This window comes from Chelonoidis abingdonii, chromosome 8 (assembly GCF_003597395.2).
Source record: "Chelonoidis abingdonii isolate Lonesome George chromosome 8, CheloAbing_2.0, whole genome shotgun sequence".
NCBI lineage: Eukaryota > Metazoa > Chordata > Testudines > Testudinidae > Chelonoidis > Chelonoidis abingdonii.
Genome location: NC_133776.1, coordinates 81654427 through 81675499, shown reverse-complemented (window position 1 = coordinate 81675499; position 21073 = coordinate 81654427). Strand labels below are relative to the sequence as shown.

Below are 21073 nucleotides of genomic sequence, written 5' to 3'. Positions count from 1 at the left end.
GAGCCGATGCTGGGGAGCTATTCTAATGCATGCTAATCTTTCTGCTATTCCAGAGCGTCTCTGCTAGTGCACCTCAGTCTGATCTTCAGCACTCACTGCTGTTCCAGTCATGGGCTCTGCCCCCTTAGCCTGCAAGCACACCTTGCAGCTTGCCTTAGTCCTGACATCCAGCACCCTCTGTTCTTCCAGAAAGTCAGCGTACATAGTGGTAGTTTTTGAAAAAAGTCCCTTTTTGAACATTGTATTTCTTTCACCCTGCTGCCACTTCCAGCATTCCAGGGCAAAGAGATGTTTTGTGGAATGGTGGCAGGATAAAGAACTGGATTATTTGCTGGATGAATTAAATGTGACCTATTGACAGAGCCGAATATTTTCCCTTGTTTTGGTCATAGTATGAGTTCATTTGGCATGTTAATAGACTGCCCATCATCCTTCAAAGCAGGAATGGAAAGTACCCTATTGGAAATAACTCTCTTTGCCTCTTAATAGCCTTTCTCATTGTCCTCCTGTGTCAAATTCAGCTGTTCTGGCTTAGGCCTTCATATAAGCAATTGTTGTATTGAGCATGCCAGGGCTTTTTCTTTATCAATTATCATCGTATGGTGACTGTTTCAGTGTCTCCTCGTTTCCTCAAGGAATTACCTGGTAGTGATGACCTAGTGTAGCCAGTCACTTCCTGAGGTATGGTCTACCAACACTCCTGAAAGGAAAGTACTAGAAGTATCATTTAGGCTGAGGGACAAATGGTGGTGGTAGCAGCTCCTGCTAGCTCTGCAGCAGATGCCTAGAGCCCCTTTCTAGAGTATGAGGTAGAAATCCCAAGAAATTACATGTTTATTAGCGAGAAGTTGTTGTTGTTGTTATAAGCGAAAGCTACCAGTTAAGCTCAGTAGCCATTTGTAAAGTATTGGTGTCAGTGATTTATTTCCATTGCTGAATGCAGTGGTTTTCAACCCTTTTTCATTTGCGGGCCCCTAGAACATTTTGAATGGAGGTGTGGACCCCTTTGTAAATTCAGCTTGTGGTCTGTGGACCCTTTCCATAGATGTCTAAGACTGAAAACTGACGGAACAGAATTCAGCTATAAATGTGGCAGGTGCTTGGCACAGTATTTGATGCAGTGTGAGACAGGGCGCTACACTGTGTGCTTCTGTGATAACGACAACGCTTCTGGCTTTGACCTGTAGATGGGGATATTCACATAGTTTTGATTGATCAGAAAACTGGAATGCCCTTTCTGGGGTCTGAAACTTAATTTTCATAGTCACCTTTTGCGGACCCATAGAAAGACATAGTCTAAGGCCATCCAGGGATTTGCAGAGCCCAGGCTGAAAACCACTGCTGCAATGCAATACTGGAGGCTGCCAGGAAATGGTGGTAGTGTGTCTGTGAGGTTTATTTTGAGGAAGGACTCTATAGGAGAGAAGTGTTAGAAAGCAAAGTGGAGGAACCTGGGAACTATAAAGTGTGTTGGATACAGGTTTGGTAAACATTTGCATCTCCTTGCGAAATCTAAAATTCACCTTCTTAAACCTCTGTGTTGTATGAAAATAGCTCGATACAAAGCTAGGGCATAATGGTACCTTTCCAAAGCAAGAGGGAGGGGTTTGTGCTGATTTACTGATGAAAAGGAAAATGGAAGGAGGAGTTGGGTGAAAGTCAGCCATGGAGTGTGTGGAGGGTCTGCTCTTTCTGTGTGCCTGTGGTGAGAAGAACCTCACCCCTGTGGCTGTTTGACCCGTCACCCTTAGAAGATGGCTAGGCATCTCCTCCAAAGGTCTGAACAGGCTGGGCTGGGCTGGGAGGAAACCTGGCATGTTTTGGCTCCATCCTGTCCGCAGTTTCACAAATCTCTGCCAGGAACAATTGGGTGTGTTAGACTCACTGACTAAATCTGCTTGGCACTGAAAAAAAAAATGGGGAGAATGAGAATAAAAAGTTAGCCAGAGTGACCGTGATACTGGAAGAAAATTGGGGGGAGACTGAAAAATTCTGCACCCAAATTCAAGACAATTTTCTCCACTGTTTCTTTCCTTCAGCAAGGCAAAGCCCAAGCATTTCATATAACCCTGAGTGGATCTGGCTTGAGTGAGTGCTTAATGGAGATACCACACTGAGTTGTGACCCCTTGAAGGCACAGCGCACCCAATTGTGTTCCTGCTGGAGGGCTTGTTAGTATGCAGTGCGGCTCCACACTTCTCACTGAGGCGCTAATGATGCATGGGTATGAAACTTCACCCATGTTGTGGATCTGCAAGGGAGGGAGGAATTCAGATAAATGCTTAAAGATGCCAAGGATGCGTTCTGTGGTTCAGTTCCTCTCTTGCACGGCTCTCAAAGGAGCTGAGGTTTCTATGTTGCTGTATTTAACTCTTTGGCCAGCCACCATCTTTTCTGCAGAAATGCTCCCAAATTATATTGCACCCCACAGAATGCCCTGGCTATCCAAGCCTATGGGAGTGGAGAATATACTCTATTCCACTCTCCATCCAAGGCTCGTGGACGATCTGCTATTGGTTGAGGGAAGTTGATTCTGAGATGCCAATTAGAAAATCTTTTGCTGGTGGCTGTGACTCGGTGCTCTGAATGATGCAGCACAGCACATGCGTCCATCATGCTCCTGTGTAGGCAGTGGCAGTGAGGATGTAGGCTGTTGGCTGGCTCATCAGATTGTGGTGGACCAGATGATCCAAGAACATTTGTGGCAAGCAAAGTCTGAGCATGCTAAGTCATCCGCAATCCACCGTGCAGGGTGGTGGTTGTGCCCAAGATGGCTGGAAGCAGATGCTGAAACAGGAAGAATTTAAGTTTTCTCATGTCCCAGTGGGTTTTACATGTATCATCCAGCCCCACGCCGCTTGCTCCCGTCAGGGAGGAGAGGATCCTACATAGGTTTGGACAGCATTGTGGATCTCCAGTCCGGAAGGTCATGGAAACTGACAACTGATCTGCTCATTATTCTGTGACTTGCTATTGCCGAGAGCAGCATTTCTGGGATGTTGAAATCCCTCCTGGAAATGCTAGTTTCAGGGAATGCAATTCACGCTGTCAGCTCATGCCCCTGACTCACTGGTAGATCCTGGGGGCGTGGATAGGGCAGCAGGGAGAGAAGGTGGAAACTCCAAGTTGGCAGGTTCTCTGGCTCTCTTTGCTATACCACCCCTTCAGCTCTGAGAGACTTTCTGTCATTATACAGCTGACCTCGTGCAAAATGAGTGGCTCAGTCTATGTCCCAGTGCACAGGTGCCCCCTTGGGGAGGGGAAGAGGGAGTAAGCCATGGAAGCTGAACTGCCCTTTGGCCCCAAAGTTGTTTCCTACAGGGCAAGGGTAAAGGGGAAACTGGTGTTGCTGCTGCCTATGCCAGACCTGAATAAACAGAGGTCATTGGCCTTCAGGGCTGGCAATCCAGCATCTTCCAGTCTGCACTTAAATACACACTGAGTTTGTCAAGCGCAGCCAAAAACCAACCGCACCCCATTTCATTTGCTGCTGCCTGTCCTAACAGCACGTGTCAAGGTCATTCCTTTGACCCACTCTTTCCAGTTTATCAGGCATGTTCAAAGAACACCTCCTGCTGTTTCCCAGAGAGGATCTGGCACAGAGGGAAGACACAGCGATCCAGTGCAGAAGGAGTTAAATGCTGTCACTGGAGAGGCATTTTCTCTAGAAACGGGTAGCATTTCTTGTGGGCAGCAGGTTTCATGCTCCTTCTTTCCCCCCCACTGCTTTGTGCCCTCTGTTGCTCTGCTTCCAGTGCTGCGGCACCAACATATCAATTCAGCCCTATTAAAATAAAAGAGTTACTGTTCCCTCTATGCTAATGGGCTGAGTGCCTGCTCCGCAAGTAGCCACTCTCTGCCTGACCTCCGGGAAATGTCTGTGTGCAGCAGAAAGTGGAAAATCACTGCATGTTAATCACTTGCTGGAGCTGCTACGGAGGAACACAGCCCAATGTTCACACTCCTTCAGCCTCTCCATGTTCACCAACAGCACTGGGCTGGTCCTCAGGAGAAGCCTCAGCAGTAGCAGCTGTCAGCCTTGACAGCCATGGACTGCGGCTGGAAGGCTGCCAGCCTGTGATTTGTTGTTAATATCCTGCCTGAACACTATGGAGCAATGGCAGTGATAATAATAGCCCATCAATAGGACAGGAATAGCTCACTGGTGGCAGGCCTGCTTGGAGGCTACATCAGATCTTACAGCTGGTGAGCAGTTGCAAGAATATGCTGTACCTGTCAACAAAAAATAGTACTCAACAGCCTGAGCAGGGCAGAAAGGGATGATATGTTTACTTGCAGTATGTGATACAGCCATTAGGTGTCTCTTTGTCCTGTACAGAGTTCTAGACAGGGTGCGGTCCCTGGTAAATGTGGTGACAATGCTGGAAGTAGAGCTGTGTGGGAACATGTGATTTTGAGTCCACAGTTTGTAGTTTTCTTTAAGGCTTCCCATGTAAAATGGACTCGGATTCCATCTGAGCCTTAAGGTGCTACTGGAATACAAATAATAGTATTCTTCACCGCCGCCAGTAGATACCATGGTGACAAGGAGTGCAATCGAAATACCATTGATAGTTAGATGGGTGAGGTAAGGAGGTCTTCATGTGCTGACATCGTTTTGGGAAGTACCCACCGGTGGAAGTGGTGCTTACAGACTTCTGCCAATCATCTGCTTCTGTTGCCATGCTTTCGACAGATCTAACGTTTGGGGTACACAGTATCTGAGCGTGTCATTATCATTTGCTGAGAATCCCCCAATTTGAATGATTTGGAGATTCCCCCAACTGGACAGGATGGGACTTCCAGGGGCCTCCTGCTGTCTGAATGCTTTGGGGGTGATGTAGGCTTTCCAGATACAAAGTTGCCTCGATGTACAAGTGGATAATTGCCTCTGACTTCTGTCTTCCTGCCGCTGTGCACTGAGAATGAGAGGGCTTTGGGATGGGAGCAGGAAAATGACTTAAACCCACCTATGAAACTAGCTAAAAAGTTGGATCTCGCCTCTTCTTTTGAAGTATATGCTGGAGGAGGGACCTGTACCTTCCTTTTAAAGCTGCATGTGTCTCCCCCTTCCATGAAGGGGTTTTGTCCTCCATGGGCAGAGAGGCATTGTCACTTGATCACTGTTAATTTGCAGCTGCAGTTTTGCTTTCCAGCTGACATTTTGCATATGTTAACTAGAAAGCCACCATTAATAAACATCTTAGTGGCACTTTGTCATCTAAGTGAAGTGCAGCCATTACCTCCAATTAAAAGAAGGCCAAGGCCAAGAAAGAAACAGGGTAGGACTAGGAGCCAGCACAGAATTGTTCCTCCTCTCAGGGAAGTGTTGTCCGCATGGAAAGCTACTCAGCCCTGGCAATCTGAGAAAAAGAAACGATGGTGAATACGCTGCCTGCGGCAGCGACCATACTGCGGAGTGTATGTTCCACAAGCGCACGTGCACACACTCCTTTGCCCATCTCTTCCCCAGCTCTTCTAATGCACTTGACCTGCAGCAGACCCTGCTAGTCCAGTCCTGGGCTCCCCACCCCGCTCTGCCAGTGAACTTCACTGCTGCTCTAGAGCAGTGTTCTGCGGTGAATGGGTGAGCAGGAGCAATTTTGAGGGGTTATTCTGATAACAAAGCAGTCTGTCTAGAATAATGATGATTGTATGAATGAGCCGGGAGGGGCAAGAGATTCACCTGTGAATTTTAAAAGCCTGATGCCAGTGCCTTGAACGGTCTGAGGGTGATTTGGAAATAGGCAGGCTTCCTGTCCCCTCCCCCACCAAAGAAAAATACTTGAGAGTCCCAGTATAAAAATTCCAGCCCTTGAGGCAGGGCTAGATGGATCATGAAGGCCTAGAACTTTTTAGGGTATGTCTGCACAGGTCTGTGGCAATGAGCCCCCAAGCCTGATTGTGGCTTGGGCTCTGACACTAGGTGGGGGAGTGGGCTTCAGAGCCTGAGCTGTAAATTAAAAGTACTGTCTCTGCAGCTATTTTTAGTGTGGAATGCCAGCCCCAGCCTGTCAACCTGACAGGAAGGCTTGCTGCCCTGGGGTGCTGCTGGCTCCGTAGACGTACCCAGAGATTCCCACTGTTGGCCTGTGAACTTAGCTCCCATTAGTGACCTGTGCAGGTGCATGGTGCCTGTGCAGATTAGCCTGGGGCTGCTGTGTTGGGCAAAGAGAAAACAAAGCATCTTCTCATCTGTGGAGATGTGGAATAAAAGAAAGAGACAAAATGTGCCAGGCTAGCACTCCTAGTCCTGGCTGGACTGGGAACACTGAGCCATGGAGCAAACAGTGGAGATGGAGCCAATACCAAGGCTGGGCCCAGTTCCAGAACGTGAGCTGATTTGCCCCAGGAATAGCAAGGGGGAGATGGTGGGGAGAACTGGCACTGATGTGCTCTGCATGTTTGCTGCGGGAGGAAGGTTTAGTGCTGCTGGCCTGCAGGCCAGAATCAGCCGTCTTTCCAGATGAGACCCTCTCCCACTGTGATCCTGATCCTACGACTCTTCCCACAGCTGTGCAGCTAGCCCTGGTAAGGATGGCCCACTGAGGTGCAGCCTAAGATCCTGGGAAGGGCATGGGAGATGGGCCATCATACTCTGGCAGGGAGCTCCTTCTCTCCAACTGGCACTGGGCTACCCAGCCCCACATCTGGCCCAGATCTCATGAAGGGTCCTGTTCTGGGTCATGTTCCATCACTTCTTCCCTGTCCCAGCCCTTAGATTGTTTTGCTCAGTACTTGTAAAAACAAGAGCGTGTTAGCAGGGCCTGGACCCTATCTGAGTGCACGCAGGACTATGCAAGCTTCTGGGTGGGAGGGAGATGGCCTGAAATGCTATCTTACCTCACAGGCTGTGGTTTTAAGGGCATATGTCTGATCCTCCCTCTCTTTTATCTTTCTCATCTCCCCCTTCTCAGTTGTGGGGGTGGCCTCTCACTGCTCAGCAGTTGAAAGTATTGTCTGGGTGGCGCGCCACTCCCGTTCAAAGGTCGCTGGGGACATAGCCACAGGTGCTCATGGCAATGGGATTCAGGCCTTGGAAATGGATTTGCCCAGCAGTCTAGTCCACCATAGTGCCTTGTCCTGCAAAGGAGCTGAGTTCCCCTTCTGGGGTTGGTGCCAGCTCCTTTCCCTTTCAGGTTGATGGCGATGGGAGAGTAGTGGGGGCAGCGTGCTGAGACACTGATGGACTGGGATCTCACGTTGCATTTGAGTGACCATGTGGCTGATACCCAGGGACTGCCGAGCTCCCGCCCCCCTCAGCTGATTGACACCATGTAGGACCGTTAAGGGGTTGTAATAAGAGGTCCTGGAAGAGTCTCCCCTCTCTGCCCCCAATAAAAAATAAATACAAACACCTACTTTATTCATAAGAATAAGGGATGAGGAAGCCTGGAAAATAGACTGCATGGAGCAAGATGGTGCTACACTCCCCCTACCTCAGGATGGACGCTGGGACTTAACAGGGCTTTTCTGCCTCACACATGTAGTGTTGCGACTCATGCGCGGATGCAGAGATGAGCTCCCATGCACCTCAGCATGTCCCTGTGTTTCAGTCTCTGTGGCCCATTCAGACAGTGGTCTCTGCCGCTTCTGCCTACAAGGGCCAATTAGTGCAGAGCGGGAGGGTGGGTTTTGTTAGTTTCTTTGCTACTTTTCTTGGCGCTGCTCTCGTTCTTGTTCCCCAGCATGAGCAATGATTTCAGGGTTGTCATGGTGCCCAGGGCAGCAGCAGTCTCAGTGCCACTCACCCAGACAAAGCGAAGGGAGGCAGCGAGGAAAAAGCAGCTGGCTGAAGCGCTTTACAGCCAATTTCCCATCAAATCCCTACCACCTCCAGAGCTAGGACAGGGGTAGTCTACCTTATATTGCTTACGCAATTCAGATGTGCCCACCCCTTTGCTATCTGGTCCCCTAGTGATCAACATTTGGGGGCATTTGGCAGATGTTTCAGTTGCTGCATGCAGCTTCCACTGGGGTTTTGAAATGTAGAAGGAATCTTGTTCACACAGAGAGCTGGGTAAACTGCTCACAGCAAACAGCCTGGGTCGCGATCCCACTGTGAGTTCCATGTGGGGACAAGTTCTGTGCATGTGGCGCTCATTGCGGAACTGGGGCCTCTGTTGGCAAATTCGTCCCCATTTCTGCTTGGGAATCATATGTCAATAGACTTTTTATTTTTTAACGATTGGTCTGTTGTTTGTTGAAATATGTCTCGGCCAGTGGGTGGCTCCCAACCTATTCACCAAGACCATTGCTTCACGGGTTTGCTGTTCAGAGTTTCTGCTGTGATTGGGCATGTACGTCACAAGATGGTGTCTCTTCTCCCATGTTCACAAGGAGGCTTGTAGTGCAAATGCCTATTTGCACAGTTTTGTGAAAGCAGTCTAGAGTTTTCATTGGGATCCAGCCTCGCTGTTCGTTGTGAGGGCCAGGACCTGGTTGCAGCAACTTCTGAGCAGTCAAAACCTAGTTTGCTCCTTGGGTAGGATGGAGCCCACAGGGGAATGATTTGGTTCAGAATCACGTGCTCCATCACCTTGTAAGTGGTGCTCAAGAGGGATATTGGCCTATAACTAGAAGGGTGCTCTGCCGGTTTTCCAGGCTTTAGGAGTGCAATGACCTTGGCCTTTCTCCACACATGGGAGGATTTCACCAATCTCCAGAATGTTGGTGAAAAGCTGCATCATTCATTTCCATACCTGTGGACCCAGGTTATATGGGAATTCAGGACAGATGCCATCTTTTCCCACTGCTTTTCCCAGTTCTGGCTCAACCCCCTTATTTGTGAATGGTGCAGATACTGGAGCACATGTCACTGGTACTGCTTTTATCAATTTGGCAGCAGCATATGACACAGTCTGGAAGGACGGTCTGCTGCTGAAACTGGCCAAAGTGATCCCCTGTGTGCGGCTTCTCAGGCTGCTGAACACCATGGTTAGTGGCTGAAGGATGCGTGTATATCTTGGGGGGTCTAACCAGCAAGCCATGCACTTCGAATAATGGGCTACTACCAAAGGCTCTGTACTTGCTCCAACACCCTCCAATGTATACACGAGTGATATGCCTGAAATGATAGTGCAGAAGTTTGCATATGCTGATGATTTGGCACTTGCAACTCAGGCCTATAGCTTTAAAACACTTGCAGTAACCCTTACATCTGACCTGAAGATCCTGGAGAGGTACTTTCAAAAGTGGCAGCTGAGAGTCCAAAGCCGAGCAAATTTGTAGTCTGTACTTCTCACCTTGACAACAGAATTGTACAAAACGCTCTAACTGTCCAAGTTTTGTGGTGGAAGCCAAGTTTTGTTGGTGTTATGACCGAAAGCCAACATACCCCAGTGTTATTCTTGAGCACACGCAGACCTTTCGTGACCACCTCAAGAAAGTAGCCTCTAAAGAGAAGAATTGCATCAACATTATTCAGAAGTTAGCAGGAAGAAGCTGGGGGTCAACTGGCCTGGTGCTATGACCCTGGTTCACTCAGCTGCAGAGAGTTGTGGACAAGATGCTGTGGCTAGGCAGCTGAATCAGATCGTGCGATTCATCGCAGGAACTTTAAAATAAACGCCTGCTGTGGCTTTCTGTGTAGGTAAACACCGAACCTCCAGCTGTCTGCTGAGATATAGCCACAGCATGAGAACCTAAAAGTGCTGAAAGCTGCCCAGACCTTCCCATCCATCAGGTTATGGATGACAAACCTCAACCGTGCTTGAAATCGCAAAAATCACTGTGGACCACACGAGACCACTTCGTGTCTCTGGATCTGACAAAGGAAGTGCAAAGCATCTGGGCCTCATCTACTATTCCAAACAGTTGCATTATCGCTGATCCAACAAGCTACCTCTCCCAGTTTTGACCTGCCATGCAGGCTTTGAATCATACTGAACTGCATCTGAACAACTCATGGAAGATGCGGCTACTTGATGCACATGTAGAAAGTCAAAGACTCCCCTTTGTGTGACTGTGGTGAGGACATCCAAGCCATCAAACACATCATAACGCGCTGCCCCACATATGGATTCAAAGGTGAATTGGACAATATCCACTTGAAATGGCTCATGGACTTATAACTGCATCTATAGACTGTTCCTCTGCAGATGCCATACATATGAGAGAGACAAATACGTGCAAGAGTGTTTATGGCAGTCTTTCAGTGAACTTCCTTGTGAACAAATGCTGCTCACACAGACATCTGAAGAAAGTGAATAAGGAGCTGTGAATACTGTCCAAGCAAGTTCTTGGATTGCATTTGTTTTTTCCTACAATATTCACCCAGCTCTGGTAACAATCACAAGCTTGCTTTGCTGCTGCCAAACATACTGCTGAGCAACTGAATTCCTCCTTGTGCTATGGAGCCTTCCCTGCTATTGGCAATCCTGAGTTTAGAGACGGTGTGGGGTGAGGGTAAAGGAGATCAATGATGAAAAGGTTAACCTAGGGTGCTGTTTACCCCTTTCTGGGGGAAATATTGAAAGCTTTTAGGGGAGGCAGATGAGCTAAGAAAGGAGGGTGAGGGTTAGATTGAAAATCTAAAGCTTGTGGGGTTTGGATTTCCAGTGCCCCGTGTGTGTCTTTTGACACTGACGGTCTCATTTCTTATGCTTTGTAGTTCCTTCTTTCTCTTCCCTTGCTCTCTCTGGCTGCCTGGGGACGGGAATGTGGAATGCTGAATGGTGCATTAAAGAGACAGGAAGGAAAGCCCATGTCTTTTTAAAACTCATAATGTCCAGGGAATTTCAATCGGCATCCAAACCTATTTCTAGCCAACAGAATAACGGTGCAGGGTTTGAATCTTCCGGCCCGCCTCCCTGGGCACTGCTTCCTCCTTCTGTCCCTCCCTCTCTCCCTGTACAGCAGCTTCTCTCCTGACTGAATCTCTCTGCCCAGCAGCTCTGTGCTGCGAGGAGCCACTTATGGATCTGACGGGAAGGGTTCTTCCCAGGGCTGGGGGCACTCTGTTATAGCTGAGTGTGCAAGGGGACTGGCCCACAGATTTCCCCTGCCCTGCCCATCATGCCATTATTGGATTTTTTCTGGGCTTGCTTCAAAAAAGCAAAGGTAAGAAACTGTCCATTTAAATCTTGTCCAGTCTTTCAGATTCCCTGTCAGCTGCCAGGAAAGAGGTCCAAAGAGATGGTTGGGGGGTGTCTTGCAGTGCCTGAGTTTAGGTATTGGTGTGCGCCAGCGCATATGTACGCATTTGTACACACATACACTATATGATTAAATGCAGATACAGTGCACACAGATTCATATGTGTGTGCTGTAGGGAGAGACACATGCACTATAGCCAAATTTTCAAAAGTGCTTAGCACTCAACAGCTTCCACAGAGAAGAATGAGAGGTGCTGGGTGCTGACTGTGTGTGGATAGATGCAGATATTCTACACACAGCCATATGCACTTTATGGATTGCATGCATGTGTGGGTACTCTATGCAGGCATGCACACACTGAATGGATAGATACACTCACATTCAGTAGTCGAGTTGCATGACGAGTCATGTATAGAGATCTCTGTCATAGACAGGTCTGATCTGCCTACGATTTGGCTTTATCCCCCCATGTCCATTCCTGATTTGGTATCAGATGCTCTGAAGCATGATCCCATTTCTGCGGTCTTCTTTCTCCCCCGGAGTAGGCAAACTTTTCCCTCTGTTTTCTTTAATGGAAAAACCTTGGCTAATTTCTGATAGTTGGAGGAGATGTCTTCCTTGCCTATCCTCTGATTTTGGATATTACTATAGAAAATTACTCGGTCTCTCTCTCTCCTGTGTCATATTGGTTGCAGTCACTCACATTCCCTCCACCCCCCCAGGAGATCCCAGACAAACACACTCTTTATGGATAGAGTCAGAGCCACACGTACACTCTCTAACGGTGCAAACAACTGTGAATCATTTATGGATGCAAACTCTAAGTTGCCCCCTTGGAACAGGTGAAGACACACTAAATGTTTGTGCACTCAGCTCCCTCTTCAGAGAACCTGTGACTCTGAATTCCCCTATGTCTTGTTTATACTGTGCAGTATTCTGTAGTTTCATTTTCTTCCTCTAAGTCCTGTCTGAGCAGCACCTCAAGTTTTCAGTGAGCAGCTGGGTGGATGGCACAGAAGGAAGTTTAGGGGCATGACCCCGTGCCATGTGTACCACAGCAGTTAGGGGCAGAATCTGATTTGCAACACAAAGGTATAAATCTGGTATAACTCAGTGACTACAATTAGAATTATGCTGGAGTAGCTGATGCCACAATCTGGCCCTTAATTTTTAATTTCCTATGGCAACATTTCTTGTGGCGGGTGGCAGTTTTGTGGCAGGTGGCAGTTTTGGTTTGGGTTTAGCTCTTCATCTGTCTCTTTAGCCCAGCTTTGTCTCTCCAAGGGTGGCCATTGTGGTGTTAATTAGGCTGTATTGCTGCAATAGGATGACAGGTCTGTGTGAGAGGTGATGGGGATACTGTTGGCACAGGTTACAGAGGTTTCCAACTGCTTGTGGGATACACTAAAATTTTTTCCAGCCAGCACCTTATAGCAGGTAGTGCCTATGTCAAGATAAAATGCACACGCTACACATACTACCTCCGAGGTAGTTAGCAGAGTTGAAGGTAACAATGATCTTTGTAGAATTTATTAATGATACTTTACAATTTCTTAGTCCTCTAAAGGGCTCTACAGACACACATTAATCCTGTAGAGCTAAGTAGTTGTATCCCATTTTACAGATGGAGAAACTGAGACTTATTAAAGCAAAGTGATTTATCCTATGACCACACAGTGGGCTTGTGTCAGAGCTGGTTGTTCTTGCAAAAGAAACATGTTTCTCCTAGATGTCAAACCAGAAATAGTATAAACAGCCTTACTAGAAGTCTTCCCATGCCAGCAGCTTGTGGGAATATTCTGCTGTCTTCCTTGGAGGAATAAGATGCCATATCACTTCATCCTTTTATTGCAGAGTTCAGCTGCAATAGCACATCAAAGGCCCAATCCTGTACAGTGTTGAGCTACTTGTGCTGTTTAGTCACCAGAGTCCCAGGTATTGTTTTTGCTTTGACTGGAGGAATCCTGACCTCACATCATACTTTCATGATGGTTGAACCCTTCTGATGTGCTTGTTTGTGCAAATATTCACACGAGTATTTGCATCACAGTCTCTTTCTGCAGACATTTGTGCAAACCACACTTCACTTGCCTGAGTGTTGGCAGCACTCAAGTTAGAGGGGTCATGATTACCATCAAGTGAATTCGCTTTATCTGAAGAGTATTCTCAAGAGTCTCTATTTCTGTCTTCTCACAGCTCTAGGGAGTGGTTAATATTTTAAATATGAACCAACCCAGGCTCTTGAGGACCACCCGATGTGGTCTAACCACTAATTTATATGGGTCTGTTTCATTACTGTGGTGATCTCTTGCTGGCCTCGGAAACTTCATTACCTGTCAGGAACCTGAGTGTAGGCACATGCCCTGGCTTCACGGGAGGCAGAGCAGGACTCTGGTGAACTTGTGACCTAGGAATTTATTTAGATAAAACCATTAGGTCAGAGGCGGCTAACCTGAGCCTGAGAAGGAGCCAGAATTTACCAATGTACATTGCCAAAGAGCCACAGTAATACGTCAGCAGCCCCCCCATCAGCTTCTCCCCACCTCCACTCCCAGCGCCTCCCACCCACCAGCAGCCCTGCTGATCAGTGCCTTCACCTCCCTCTCTGCACCTTCCGATCAGCTGTTTTGTGGCATGCAGGAGGCTCTAGGGGGGGATGGGGGAGGAGCAAGGGCATGGCAGGCTCAGGGGAGGGGGTGGGAAGGGGTGGAGTGGGGACAGGACCTGTGGCAGAGCCAGGGATTGAGCAGTGAGCAGCCCCCGGCACATTGGAAAGTTGGCACCTGTAGCTCCAGCCCCGGAGTCGGTGCCTACATAAGAAGCTGCGTATTAACTTCTGAAGAGCCGCATGTGGCTCCAGAGCCACAGGTTGGCCACCCCTGCCCTAATAGGTGTAAGTAGAACCCCTTCCACGGCCTCTGCAGGGTGTATATTGGGAGGTGGAACAGAATTTCCCAATTAGGGAATTTGTCCAGGACCCTGGAGCCAACACACCACTTCTGAGCTCCGGCCTTCAGTTTGCTGTCATGATGATAAATGAGCCCCTCTGACTGAGGGTGATGCTTTTGGATGCTTCCTTGCTAGTTCAGCTCTTGAGGTTTGCTTTGAACCTGGAGTGGCACAAAGCCTGCCAACAAAGAAGCTAGGATTTGTGAAGGGATCACTGTTAGACACTGCAAGTGCCTGCTCCCAAACGCTGGGCCTGTACATCCCCTTTGGTCATGTTTTTCTGTCCTCGGGTGCGATCTAAACTTCCTTTCACCCCTTGCAGGGGATGATCTGGGGAGGGGGGCAGTTTTTCTCTTTTCTTTCCCCCACCTCCATCTTTGCCCTTCTTGGGTTCACAGCTGCCCAAGCCCTCTTCTCTCCCCAGTCCCCATCCCACAACAATAAGTCAGACTTGATTTGCTACAAATTTCAATCTAAAAATACTGAGCAACCTCCTTAAAATTTAGTAGCCTTGCCGTTCTCAGGAGTTGGTAGCAGGGTAAGTGCTGCTCCTGGGCCGTGCCATTGCTGCGGGCTCCTTACAGGGCGGGAGAAGGGGAGGCCAGTTCTGGGAACAGCTGTGCTTTCAGGTAGCAGAAGGGACAGAGGACACCACCGCTTTCTCAATATTTCCAACAAGAAACGCTGAGGGTCTGGAACAGGCAGTAGGGCTAAGGATCTCTTGGTTTCATCTCATTCTCCCTGGTCCCAGGAGTCATTTATGCTGTATTTTTTCTAACAAGTAACCAAGCAACAGAAGAATCCCTAGAAATTCACTAACATGGAAAAAATGCACTGGGTTCCAAGGATAGAATTGTAACCCCTTTGTGTTGAGAGATGGAGCAGGAGCTGGTTGGAAGATTGCAGGAGAAAGGGGCAGGAGAAGCCAGGGAACGTTTGGAAGAGGGATTCTCCCAAGGTTGGAATAGCTTCATGCTTATTAGATCCTAAGGGACTGCTCTTCCCTTTTTATTGCTGTACACTGTTCAACCAACTACCATGCCATGCCGAGAGCTGGCTGCATTTCAATGTGGGGGCTAAGTGATTCGTGTGTGTGTTTGGCTGGCTGAAGCTTGTAAAGCTTGTGGGATCCTTTGAGATGAAAGAAGCTGTAGATGCCTCGATGCTTAACTAACCATCCAAACCTTTTCAGCTTTGACTATCTTTAATTCCTCTGGACTGCTACAGCAATGGTGCTGCTTCTGCGTGGGCTTTCCCTGGCTGCGCAAGATAGGATAGAGGTAAACAGGCTAGTGACAGCAAGTCTTGTCCAATTTCTCACCAGGGAGGGAAAGATTCAGAAATCCCCAATAAATCCAAGGACCCCTGTAACCCAGCTGTGCATGCCCAAGCGCACACGGGCACAGCCCTTTTCTGGAAACCCAGCGATAACCCCACACTCATGGCCTTCACGTCACCGTGCTCCTTCTTGAATTTGCTGAGCCCAGCTCTTGCTGCGAGCAGCACAGCAGAAGCAAAGGGGTTAAGTGCCTCTTCCTGTGTGCTATCCCCAGTGCCCCAGACAGGAAGAAGGGTCCCTGCTGGTTTGTGGGAAAGTCAGACTCACCAGAATGTAACATTCCTAACATTATCCCCAAGGCCCTGCAAGCACATCTGGTGTGATTTGGCCTGGGCCTCCTACTGTGATGAACTGTGTGTGTGTGTTGGGGAGGGGGGCGGGGGGTCACTTTGTGAGAATATGTGGGGATCCTAAAGGGACTGGGCATGGGTGGGCTTTGGTGCCTCCTGGCTCAAGCCTTCCAACCCAGTGGAAGGAATGGTCATTGGGATTTCTCTGTCTGTCACGCCTTAGGGCAGTGTCATGGGTTCCCCCACCCACTACGTGCAGTACCATGGGCAGTGTCATGGCTTCCTTTCCCATCCCCCTGTACCTGCAGCACCCCACATTGGTTTCCTTCCACACACCTTGCTCTGTGCCTGAGTATCTCAGGCAGAGCCATGCCATTTTGGGTCATCTCTTTTGTTCTGATGAGATTTAGTTACATTTATTTACGCCTGCAAAAAGCCTCCAGCAATGAAAGGGAAGCACGTCCTGGGCTCTTTGTGCCAGTGCCAGGGGCATCCGCCCAGCAGTTCTGGGGGATGTGAGAAAGCAGCATGCTGCACTCACTCACTGTGGGCCCCTTCTTCATCAAAGAGGCTGCTGCATTTCTAACAAAGCTGAGAGAACGGAATGCAGGCAAAGCCTCTGCAAGAACTGAGCCCAGCAAAGGAGCCTGGGCTGTGTTTTCCTTTCTTTTCTATTATTTTTTTTATGAGTCTCCCCGCCACTTCCAGAGCCTGCTAATGCGATTAAAATGTGGACATCCCCTGCTCACCAACTGCTGCTTGCACAGTTCCCTGGCCATCACGAGATATGCCCTGTGAGAGGCTTAACATTTCCTCCGTGGCAGTAGGGGCCAGTCTACACTGGGAATATTTTATAACCACTCTGAAAGCCAGTGGGAACCCTAGTGAAGACCTGATTGAAGGTGGCCTGACCACTTTTTACTGAAATGGTTTCAAAACCACCTATAAGATCTGGTGAAAGTCAGGTGTGTGTATGCCGGGAGGCATCGGGGGAAGAGACCCAAAATCCCCATGGGAGATTTTGTACACTGTGCCAAGTGCACCACAGACACTCATGAAGACAAGGCCCCTTCCCCAAAGAGCTGGCATCCCAAAGAGTGGTATGCTAAGGACTTTCTCCCCCTCTCGGTTCTGCTTCCTCATCCACTTGCCTCTGCAGCAAATCCTCATCCTGTGCTGGTGACCTTGGCCTGGAAACAATCAGGACTTCAGCTTTGGTTTGGGGGTGTGTGAACTTTTGAAGTGCTCATAAAAGCTGCCAAGTGAGGGTCTTGGAGGCTGATGTTCTGTGTACAGCCCAGGACAGGAAGAGTATGAGCAGTGGCTGGGCAAGCACCTCTAGCCAGGACACTCCTCAGCCCGACTCTGAGGGCTGGAAGTGTCCACAATGATCTGGGCTGAGGCCCAACAAACTCTTTTCAGATAATGCCTCAGACCGCCATCAGATAGCAATAAATATTACAACATTTAGTTCTTCACTGTGGGATTCATGAGAGGGTAGGTGGGCTGGCGAAGAGTGAGAGTGGGGACTTGGTTAGTTCTGTTTGAGGGCCCCAGGTTTGACTCCAGGGGAGTTAGTCCAGAGGTGAGTGCTTGGAGTCAGGGATTAATTGAGTCCCAAGGCTCTAGCTGTGCTGAAATTTCCTTACAATGAAAACTGGAAGGGAAAAGGGCTCCTTAAATAGTTCAGTCCAAGCGTGCAAGGCTTGGTGGCTCAGTAGCCAAATATCCAGGATGGTTCTTCATTCCATTCCAGGTGTTTCTTACTCATTTAGCACAGAGGGGTTTGGCATGGGCATTGAACTCTTTTCCCATGTGGGGTGACTCTGGTTCTGCTCTCAGGGAAGAGATGTAATGCAGTGGCTCCCAGGCACTGCTTGCCGCTCAGCACCAGTATTTCAGGCTTTGGGATCGCTACTCTGGCAGGCTACCATTCATTCCGAGTTTGTCCCATGGGACTAACTTGTGCATCATGCAGTGTGGTGACGTTCTGACCCAAAGCCAGGATGGTGTATTGGAACAGGACGTGATTTTTCATGGGCTGTAAAAGTGGCCTAGGGATTCATGAATGTCCTGCAAGCCCTCCTCTGTGGGACACAGGATCTCCTGAGAAATGTTGTGGCGTGTGTCATCTTATGCTCTTGTCTTCCACTTTTCATGTCTGCATCACCACTGCTTGCCTTCTAGCCATCTATGTGCTCTTGCCTACAGTGCAGCATGAGCTTCTTGCAAGAGAGAGCTGGGATTTGGAGCAACTCAACTTCTATTGTGGGTTAGAGCAGGTACAATTGAGTGGGATGCAATGGAGACTGACTGGAGTAGCTGAGATCTTAGTGTGGTAAACTGAAAGCTTTGAACAGAAAGTTTAATAACCACTAGGGTGATGCACTCTGGAGCGGGTGGGTGGGACTGTGGGGGCATGTGTTTCCTATGGCCCTTTAGTGGCTGGGCTAAGCCAGGGTCTTATAAGCAGGGCCAGCTCTAGCAATTTCGCCGCCCCAAGCACGGCGGCATGCCGCGGGGGGCGCTCTGCCGCTCGCCGGTCCCGCAGCTCCGGTGGACCTCCTGCAGGCATTTCTGTGGAGGGTCAGCTGGTCTCACGGCTCCGGTGGAGCTACCACAGGCGTGTCTGCGGGAGGTCCATCGGAGCCGCCTGCCGCCCTCCCAGCAACCGGCAGAGCGCCCCCTGCGGCGTGTCGCCCCAAGCACGCGCTTGGCGCGCTGTGGCCTGGAGCCGGCCCTGCTTATAAGTTTATGATGCTCTTACCTTTCACTGGTGGGAGCCAGAAGAGAGTGTACAAGCTACTCCAGCTGCCATGTGGCTGCTACGTGGGAAAGACTGGAGGCCTGAGTTGACAGAGGGGAGAGATATGTATTGTATTCGAAGTGCTGCGTCCATGTGGTTCAGCTGGTGACTGGTATCTCAGCCTGTGGCCCTGGTGTGTGTCTCTTTACTAACAGATCCCTGCCTACCAGCACATCACAGAGCCAATCTGCGAGCGTACCGAGGAAGTGACTAAAATGCTGTGGAATGAGGGACCAGGGTGGGGGAGTCACCTGAGGATCCGGCTCTGGGTTTGGAGTACAGAGAATGGGCTTTTTGACAGAACCTGTGTGAGTCCACTGTCTGGGGCACCAAAAGCCCTGGCAGGAGGAGCCAGGCAGTGTCTCTGGTTGGATAGTCATATTTTCAGGGAGCAGGTAGAGGTTGCAAAGGCAGCATGCAGGAGAGAAACTGGCTGCAGCAGCTCTGGGGAGGATGGGAGATTTGCAGAACTCTGCAAGCTGCAGCAAGAGTACAGCTGCATACAGTATGGCTCACAAGCGGCACCCAGAGGCTGGAGAGACTCAGAGCAGATGGGGCTTGTGTCTTAGTTCAGAGCAATATACCACATCCTTCCTCTCTTTTTTTTTCACTCCCTGGCTTATTGGTCTCTGTCTGTCTGTGTTTCCATCTTAGGGCTAGCCTATGTCAGAAAGGCTTTGCCAGTAGCTGTAGCCCCCTAGTGGAGACTCTGCTTGTACTGGTCAAAAGAGTTCTTTTGCTGGTACAGTTAAACTGGCATATCTATGTCGGGGGTTGCCTGACACTTCAAACTGGCACAGCTATGCTGGAAAAACTTGGTAGCGTACACCTGGCCGTAGAATCGTGGTGGGGTTGGAAAGAACCTCTAAGACAAGAGTCCACTTCCCAAATTGTCTCCCCCCTGCTGCTCCCCTCTGTTTTGCAAGTCTCTTCACTTGCTTTCTCTGTGTGGCTCATTCATCTCTAAGTCCAGCTCCATGCCTTCTGCTGCTGCTTTTCCACAGGAGGGGAGTACGGGGGAGAGGGATCCCATGAGATGATGGAAACACTCTTGGTGGAAGTTTTGCAGGCAAATCTCATCGTAATTTTGAGACCTGAAATTGAACATAAGGTTCTAAAGTCCCAAATCAGGTGCGTTCCATTCTCTATAGTTCTCCCAATGTATCGTGCCCTGTTTATTTTTGACTAATCCACTAGAATCAGTGGAATTACCCATCATTGTGAAATATCTGTCCTGTCCCTCATATTATTCTCATTGGCTTGAGAAGGAAAATGATGCTTCCATCCCCAGTGTTTCTCCCTTTTAATGGTGAATGTGCTGAGCATCTCCCGTGCGCTTGACTCCATGACGCCTGGAGGGGAGGTAGTCATGGGCCCTGGGGCCCCATATCTCCTCCTGCCCTTCTGAAATTCAATTCCTTTTGTGTTTGCCTGCTGAAATGATTCTGCTCTATATGAAATGTTGCCTTCTGCAATTTGTTTTCCTTCATGTGCTGGCATCTTCTGTCTGCGTTCAGATCTTGTGGGCGTTTGTTACCCACTGTAGCAAAAGCCAGTTAATTAAACCCTGCTTCTATTACAGCACCTCCTTGAGGATCCTTTCCTTAGCTTACTTCCCCCCAACACCATTTCATTCCATCATGTAGACTCAGTTAATAATCTGATCCAGGATCCAAGCTGCCATCGGCTGGGAGAGCTTTAGTTGGGTTTGCGTGATGAAGACACAGAAATTTAAGGCGTCATGACCAGGAATATAAGAGATTGTAAAATGATTTATTTTTCTTTTTGTTTTGTTTTTACAGTGTTTCACATTACTGGAGAATAAAAGGGACACAGGTAAGTGGAGATGGCATGTTCTGTTTTTATCAGCAAGAATATATTCATTGTTGCCTCTAGATCTGTGTTTTGGTAACGGGGCTATCAAGATATATGCAGAGGTGTTTAATCATGGGTGTCCTTCTGCCATAAACAGATAGCTAAGGGTTAATGTCTCTTTCACCTGGAAAGGGTTAACAAACAACACCTGACCAGAGGACCAATCAGGAAACAAGATACTTTCAAATCTGGGTGGAGGGAAGTTGGGTGTGAGTTTTGTCTTTGTTGTTGTCTCTCTGGGCTCTGAGAGTGACCACACATACCTACAGACCAAGGTGGATGCTATCCAAAAGTGGCCTGTCCCAAAGTCAAAGAAACGGGTCCAATCCTTATGACACCTTCCCTTTCCAATGCAGTGACATGGGGTATTAGACTAGTGTTATTGCTGGGTTTTTAGTCTCCCTGCAAGTCTCTGGTTTCCCTTTCAAGCTCTTTGCTCCGCTCCCTTGGTCTGTTTCTCCACTCACCTCTGTGCCTTAGGATAGTGGACCAGATTTGAAGGTTTTGTTATAAAGGTGATGGACATCTCAAGCACAAAGCACTATGGAGGTGCTAGAGAACCTGTATGCATCAGCATCCCTTCTTGTTATCCCAAACTGTGCCCGTCCCCTCCCACCCGCCTGGGCCCTGCACCCCACGCCCTCCCTAAGATAAAAGATTGGTTTGCCTATAAATTTGCTTTAATTGTCAGCAAAATGGGTGTAATCCCTTTCATTT

General features: G+C 48.8%; 1 protein-coding gene across 4 annotated transcripts in view; it reads left to right on the top strand.

Moving 5' to 3' along the window:
- STARD8 (StAR related lipid transfer domain containing 8) overlaps positions 1–21073 on the top strand; it is a 150273-nt gene that overhangs the window by 15590 nt on the left and 113610 nt on the right. For 2 of the 4 annotated variants that reach the window (XM_075068757.1, XM_075068759.1), the window contains one exon: positions 20284–20317. In XM_075068757.1, the coding sequence (XP_074924858.1) occupies positions 20284–20317 (34 nt within the window). Of the gene's footprint in view, positions 1–10859; positions 11062–14918; positions 15005–20283; positions 20318–21073 lie in introns of those variants that run through there. The other 2 variants (XM_032804743.2, XM_075068762.1) reach the window with 2 other exon arrangements.